Here is a 7,864-nt window from a genome sequence, read left to right on the forward strand (position 1 = left end):
GGGCTTGCTTGCCCAGCCAGACGCAAAGGCAAACTCCTCCATGTTGAAAATGGCCGATCCAATCAGTGCTAGACGCTCCCTGGACCTGCCCTGCAAGACGCAAAGGCTTCCATGAGAATCACTGGTCCTGCTGTGATTTAGACGTGATGAGGGGCAGATATGGACAAAATGATTGCTCTGATGTTTCCAGGAGGATTAACAGTCCATCCATTGTAGAGTCAATCCTCATCGCTGTCCTCAGAACCGCCTCCACCTCTTTGCAGAAGCCTCCTCCTCGTCGCTGTCTTCCCTGCGTCTTCTTGTGGAGGAGCCGTGGCCAGAAGTTGAGGGGGATCCAGGAACCTCTGCATCTCTGGAGTCTTCGGAACAATCTTCTAGGGGAAATGGCCTGATGTCCTCAACATCCAGAACAGGGATATCGTACACAAACTCGTCCTCAAGTCCCACGACATCGACCTCAGAGTCCGAGTCCCGTTCTGATCTGTCTTCCTGGTCCTCATACCTGTACCCATCAAACCTTTGATGAACATTATACCTGTACCCACGAACCATTTCCTCAACAGCAGCAGCAATATCATCATCAATAGCATGAGGGTCAGCGTGAGCGTCAGCGTCAGCATTAACGTGAGCGTCAGCATGAGCGTGAGCGTCAGCGCAAGTGCAACCGCCAGCACGACCGGTAGCGCAAGCCTCAGCGTGAGCATGAGCATAAGCATGAGCATGTGCGTAAGTGTAAGCGTGAGGGTAAGTGTGAGCGTAATGCGCGTGAGCGTCAGCGTAAGCGTCAGCGTAAGCCTGAGGGTCAGCGTAAGCCTGAGGGTCAGCGTAAGCCTGAGGGTCAGCGTAAGCCTGAGCGTGAGCATGAGCGTAAGCCTGAGCGTGAGCATGAGCGTAAGCGGGAGCGTAAGCGGGAGCGTAAGCGGGAGCGTGAGCGTCAGTGCCAGCGCGACCAGTAGCGCAAGCCTCAGCGTGAGCATGAGCATAAGCATGAGCATAAGCATGAGCGTAAGTGTAAGCGTAAGCGTGAGCGTGAGCGTGAGCATGAGCATAAGTGTAAGCAATAGCATCAGGGTCAGCGTCAGCATGAGGGTCAGCGTAAGCATCAGCGTAAGCAGGAGGAGCAGCATGGGGGAAAGCGTAAGGAACAGCGTAAGGAGCAGTGTAAGGAACAGGAGAAGGAGCAGCAGGACCATGTTGTTGCCCATCCATCCCATAGTTTGGGAGGTGCTGCTCACTGTCTCCATTACCTTCATGAGGCTGAGCCTCCTGAAGCCCATCCACAGCGTCCTCGTCCTCGTAGTCAGGCAGGACGGGGTCGTCGGGAGGACTCTCAGCGTCGGGGCAGTTGTTGTTCAGAGGCCACAAAGATCCACCTGAGGAACACGATTTTTATTTAAAAAGTCACATTCTGCACTTCCATTAAATAGACTTAAACAGAGGGTTTAAAGGCCTAGTTAATCATGTTTTACTAAAAGTGACATTCAGTACTACTGTCTCTGCCCAGTTAGGGAAGAATCAGTCCATTTAATAACATAATTCTACACAATAATCTTTATCTTCTTCTAAAAAATATCTGAGAATACATAATAAGCTTTGAAAAACACTGAGATACAGACAAAAAGATTTAAGTGCACAGACCTGTGTGCGCAATTACGCACGCTTCAAAGTGTTAAAAGTTAGATTTTAAGCAGCAACCTCAACTGTCCCCACAGAGGAACGTGCCTTGGTCTGTTTACACCTGCACGTTCTGACGTTGCTACGTTTGCTCCTAAAACGTTCGATTATCTCCATGTTGAACAAAAATAACAATTTCTTTGGCATTTTTCAAAAAATGGTCCGGTCGCCATCTTTTTTCCTAAATTTTCGACGCCAAATTTCGAAATTTGAGACCCTCAAACAAAAATAACGGTGTTTTCAAATCCCTACACCATTGTTAACACATTCCACAGCTGTCCCGCGAAAAATATTACATTCTTATCACATAATTATTGTTTTAGACCGAAATAACGTCTAGTGTCACCAAAATCAGTTTTTTCCTTCAGGCCAACCAACATTCTATTAACTTTAATCTTAATATTCAACAATTTAACATAATTAAATGCACATTTCTTACTGAACTTCACTTTTAGTCAATTAAGGAACATTAATAAATACATTTATCATGAAATTAAAATATGTTTTACCTGCAAAAGCAAAGAACCACCGAGTGACCCGGGTTAGCAGGTGCTCCTCCGCAGGGGATCCAGCAGAAGCCATGTTTTCAACTAGAAGGTTTGATGTAGATGTACTCTAAAGGTTTTTCTTCGGCTCAGTTATCCAAAAGTTGTTTTCAAGGCGATCAGGTATCCAAGATTTCAACTTTCCAGGTTTCACAAGTCAACTCGAGTCAAGTCAAAGCGCAAAAGACAATTCTGAAGACCTGCAGCTCTTACATCACTTCGTAGTCAACGTTCTGTTTCCATGACAGTGCGTGCGTCCGTGCGTGTACGTGATCGTGTACAGTACATTGTAAAGATCGTAAATGTGACTTTTGTATGTGTACAGGTGTTTCTATAAATAAGAGACGTGTATGATGATCTATGGTGATGAACACACGCAGCCAGGATTACCACACGTAACACCATCATGACCCAGAGCACACTTACAAAGTTAAAAGAAATGTCGGCTGACAGTAAATGTGAATCAGTACAGGCTCCCATTAACATCATGCAAAGACTGCCTAATTCAGGGGTGTTCAAACTACGGCCCGCGGGCCAACTGAGGCCCAGTGTCCATTTTTAATTGGCCCGCAGCAAATTCCAAAAGTATAATGGAATATGGCCCAGATAGAAACTTGCGCTTGAATGTTTTGTACTTCTTAGTTCTAACACAGAAACACAGTGTTGACTTGTCAGGTAACTTAAAACATCAAGTGTCAGATAAAGCTTGTGCTTTAGATTTTTACTGGATTGCATGTGATGAGAGCACAGATGCGACGGACACCGCACAGCTTTCCTGCCTGTCCTGTCTGCACTCCACAGTTCTGATGTGCGCTGGCTGAGTCGTGGCTCCGTGCTGCAGCGGGTTTATTGCCTGAGATCAGAAATCGATCTGTTTTTGAAAGAGAAGGAGCAACCTCTTCATGAGCTGAGTGACCCTCCATGTTTGGCAGACCTGCCATTTTTAGTTGATCTTACTGGTCATCTCAACACTGAAGAAGAGCCTACTGCGCACATGAAAGCATTCTGTGTGAAGCTCCGTCTCTTTGAAACACAATTACGCAACTTCAATGTTGCGCACTTCCCCACGCTGTCCGAAATCAAATGTGCTTTTCCAAAGACCAAATATGAAATATGTGTCTGTGATCACGTCTCTCATCTCATGTCACGTCTCATGACAGCACTTCCAAGATTTTTCTATCATTGAGAAAGAAATCGAGCTGATCAATGCAGAAGAAGTTTAAAAGAGTCTGCAACTAGAACTTATATAATAATAATTATATACGATAATTCCCTGAAGAATCAACATCAGCTTCTCTGCCCTCCCCGACTTCTACCGGAGCTTGGAAAAGTTTCCTCTGATGAGACGCCACGCACAAAGAATGATGAGTCTGTTCGGCTCATATATGTGAGCAAACATTGTCTCTGTTAACAAAAGCAGGTTGAGAACCAAAATGAGCGACAGTCATCTCTGTGATGTCCTTCGTATCTCAAACACCAAACTCTCTCCTGACCTGCAGCATCCTTCAGTCCACAGCGCAGCATCACTGCTCCCACCGAGTGCAACGCTGTTCCCTATTACAGGAGAGTTAACACATATATTACACAGTATTTATGTAAGGTACATTTTTCAATAAATTCAGTCAATTAAAGTTGATAACATTTTCTAACTAACGTTAGTTGAAGTGTCATATATTTTTCTGTATGTGGCCCTCAGTGAAAAAGGTCTGGACACCCCTGTGTTAAAGGATCACATATTTTTTGACACCACAGGCAAAAGTTAAGACGATACATTTGGGAATTCTAGGAATTGTGAACAACATTTTGTATATTCAGTGTGTTTATCGATGTACCGTAAATGCTCTGTATGCATATATTTACAGTTGAGCATATTTGTAACCACTAGGGGAAGCTATGAGCCGTTGCAAAAACATGAAACATGTCATTTACATGAGTGTCTGCAGTTGTCTCATATTGGATGCATTGCCATAATGCTACATATGCTGAATACATAAGTACATAATAATAATAAATTATGTCGTATTGCTAGACTGCATGTGTGTCAGTCATTAGGCAGCATGGATTTCCTTTAATTAATTTTTTTAAGGAAAAGTGTCTATTAAGAGAAATTAAGAATCTTTTGTGGATCAAAGATGCAGGTTTTATACAAATGGATGAATGTATTCCATTATAAACTCTATCAAATAACACTTACTTTGCAGTGTACACAGTAAGCACAGTGTGAAGTATGTTATACACATTTAGGAGGTTTAAAGCACAACACAATGCAGGATGAACACCACACTAAAACGTTGTAAAACCTCAGTTTGAGTGACCATAGTGCTAAAACATTTAACCAGTTTTAAAGGGTTGTTTCACCAAGTGTTGGTGTTTTAAAAAATGATTAAATGACTATTGGGCTATTATTTAAAACAATGTATAATGTATACACATTTTGACCCAGTGTTAGACACAACAAGTTCAAGTGTTGCCCTTATGTGCTCACACATGTGTTGTTAGTTATTCACTATGGTACTATTCGTTACTTTCCAAAAATAGAAAAATTGCCACATTTACATAGAAATACTGAGTAATGCAAGGTTTTGTGGCAGAGTGTGGAATATAGGGACACCTATCTGACATAAAGGTAGGGAAAAAAATACAATGAGGCATGTCAGACAACACATACACACACACACACACACACACACACACACACACACACGCGTATGAAGCAGAGGTCACAGATCTGCATCTCAGAACTTCCAGGAAGTAGCAAGAGAAAAACTCAGTTGCTTGAGAGTGCAAGTGTTCAGAAGTGCAAGGGATGTGACAGAGCCCAGGCCTCTCCAGGATTCACCACTGCTCTCCACCATGATCAACACGTACATGACCAGCATGGCTCCACCGCCGGTGCCTCCGCGCCACAGCAGGTCCCACTCGGTCCTCATCCCGGCTCCACTTCCATCCAAAGGCCACAGCAAGACTTTAGTCCGGTTTTTGGTTGGCGTAGTGTTGATGCATTTATTCCTGTCGGTCGGAGGATTCATCTATCTGTACCAAAATGACAAATCGGTAAAGAAAAACATTGCACTTCTTTGAATGAACTAATAGTTGATGGCACTGCTGCATGTATTAATCCAGTAATTATCCAGAAATCTTCCAAGACAAGTTAAAATATTTAAATGTGCACCTACTATTTTAAGGTAATGGATTAAATAAAAAAGTCTTATTATTTAAAAATAAATCTTAAACTACTGTTCATCTTAAAAATGTAGTTTGAAACAGATCTTTCAATTGCGTTGGCAAATGATTTCAGTTTTGTTCTATTGTGTTGAAATAGATGTTTAAATCTTCTGACGGTTCACACACCGCTCAGTGTGAAATTATAACAGTCAGGTAAATGAAACTGCGCTACAGGAAATGCTCTTGAACAAACAAGTGAAGTGTGATATTCACAGATCAAGGTCTTCAAAATGAGCATTTTGCAAACTAAAATATTCCGTTATTTAATTATGAACATCAAACATGTATAATAACTATCATTAGAAAACATATTGTTCTGCTTGTTCCTGATCTTCTACTTGTTTCATTCCCTCAGCTTTCAGTTCATGTTCCCTCAGGCGAAGGAAAAAGTATGTTCATTTCATTTATCTCTTCCTGAAAGTAATTTCATACAAAAATGTAATCTCATCAATGTCTCTGACCAGATGTTTGTTCTCTTCTCCAGCTGCGCCTCGCTCATCAGGAAAGCAGGACGCTTCCTACAGACCCATGGCACGCATGGCAGTTACGCAGCGATCACACTCATCAGCACGTAAGAAATTATAAAAAATGACATATTTTGGATTTTTCAAGTGCAAATAAAAAAACCGATCAAGAAGTTAAGAGTGATAATGTTGCTTACACTTCTCCATGTGTCTCTCCAGCGGGTAATCTCCAGTGGGAAATCAACCACTCAGTTCATAGGAGCATCAATTACTACAACAACAGTTGGTTGACTATCCTGCAGCCTGGTGACTACTATGTCTACTCCAGGGTGACCTTCTCCAAGGGCGACTCTGTGGGCCCACTGGTCAGCAGGGTGAAGATGAGGAAGAATGAGAAAGGAGAGGAGAAGGTTGTGATGGTGGCTTACTGCAACCTGGACAGTGCCAGTGGGTCTGCTTTGAGCCCTCAGCTGTGCACGGCCTCACAGGGAGAGACGATCACACTGGAGAAAGGAAACCAGCTCAGTGTCTGGGTACAAGACCTTTCACTGGTGAACTACGAAGAAGGAGCCACAACCTTTGGGATGTACAAACTGTAGGACTGCTGGCCCTGAGCTGAACTGTGGGAACTCATTGAATGGATGTACTTGGATTTTAAATCTACCGAGAACGCTGTTAAAAAGACTTGATCAATAATCAAACTAATGGATTCTGATCTTTTTCGTGAAGACAAAGACCACATTCCTAAAATATAATTTATTAAATCAGATTGTGTTATTTTCCTGTGGCAGTGCTGTGAATGGCTGTTCTGTATTTATTAATGTAAATGAGTTTGTATGGCTGTGAAATGAAACTTTGATATTTAATCTCAAACATTTCTCCTCTTTTCCTCACTTTGTTCTGCATTTGCCTCCTTTTAAGGAGTTAATTAGAAGTAAAAGGATAAAGGAGATACACACATTAGACTAAAGCGTCACATATTCAATATTATACCGCGTGCATGTCCCAGTATTGAGCATTTATGCAAGAAAATGCTAAATACTTTAATTGGTGTAAAGGAAAGATCAGAAGACATTTCTGTAAACCTCCAAAAAGGTTTTAAAATAAAAATCTGAAATACTACAAGTGATCAGGTGACCTTATACAAGTCAAATAAAATACTTAGATATACCCAGTATTAACACAGCAAAGACTACTAATAATCTTCTGACATACACAAAATGATTCTCCATGGGCTTCTCAAAAATCTAACTTTTGCTGCACAGTGCAACAACTACTGCATTTTCTTTCTAGCTCAGTCTGCACCACTATGGCTTTGCAACTTAGAGGACACAAGAAAACCACATAGGAAAGATGCTTTTTCGCATGAAGCTAAACCACAAGAAACAAGACCACTCAAGATGTAGGTTACCACTCGAGAGGTGGTAACTAGACTCAGTACTGACGGTCGTCAAGCTGCTTGTTGTTTTCAGTGGTAGAAAAAGGATCTCGGAATCCTTGAAGAGCAAATTCAGTGTCCACATCTGACTCTCTTAAGGAACCACACACAATTAACTCTGATTACAAATCACATACATGTTTATCTTTCCTTTAATTCTTTCCAAGAAAGCTGCAGACTTTCCCCTTTTGTGATGTATTCTTCTTCTTATATCGGTTCCCATTCATGGTATGCGAGTCATTTATCAAACTCATAAAGCTCGTTAGAGTTATGTAATCCATTCACATTAAACCCCCAGGTTTAATATCTGTTCTTTGTCAAGTGGTGATACAGTTTAAATGCAGATTGATTTAAAATATAGGCACTACCGCACAATGATAATAAAGCTTTGACACAAATTATTGATGATGTTACATTACATGTCCAAAAAAGTCGGTTAAGACTCTTCAGTTGATCCAAAATGCAGCGGCACGTGTATTGACTAGAACAAGGAAACGGGATCATATTACTCCTGTATT

General features: G+C 41.7%; 1 protein-coding gene across 1 annotated transcript; it reads left to right on the forward strand.

Annotated features, from left to right (window-relative positions):
• The first annotated feature begins 5,012 nt into the window (after positions 1-5,012).
• Positions 5,013-6,898, forward strand: cd40lg (CD40 ligand). The gene is made up of 4 exons (XM_029441911.1): positions 5,013-5,273; positions 5,800-5,833; positions 5,929-6,015; positions 6,128-6,898. The coding sequence occupies exons 1-4, from the start codon at positions 5,073-5,075 to the stop codon at positions 6,505-6,507; spliced, it is 702 nt and encodes a 233-aa protein (XP_029297771.1). The 5' UTR covers positions 5,013-5,072; the 3' UTR covers positions 6,508-6,898.
• Positions 6,899-7,864: the final 966 nt, after the last annotated feature.

Source organism: Cottoperca gobio, chromosome 10, assembly GCF_900634415.1.
Source record: "Cottoperca gobio chromosome 10, fCotGob3.1, whole genome shotgun sequence".
NCBI lineage: Eukaryota > Metazoa > Chordata > Actinopteri > Perciformes > Bovichtidae > Cottoperca > Cottoperca gobio.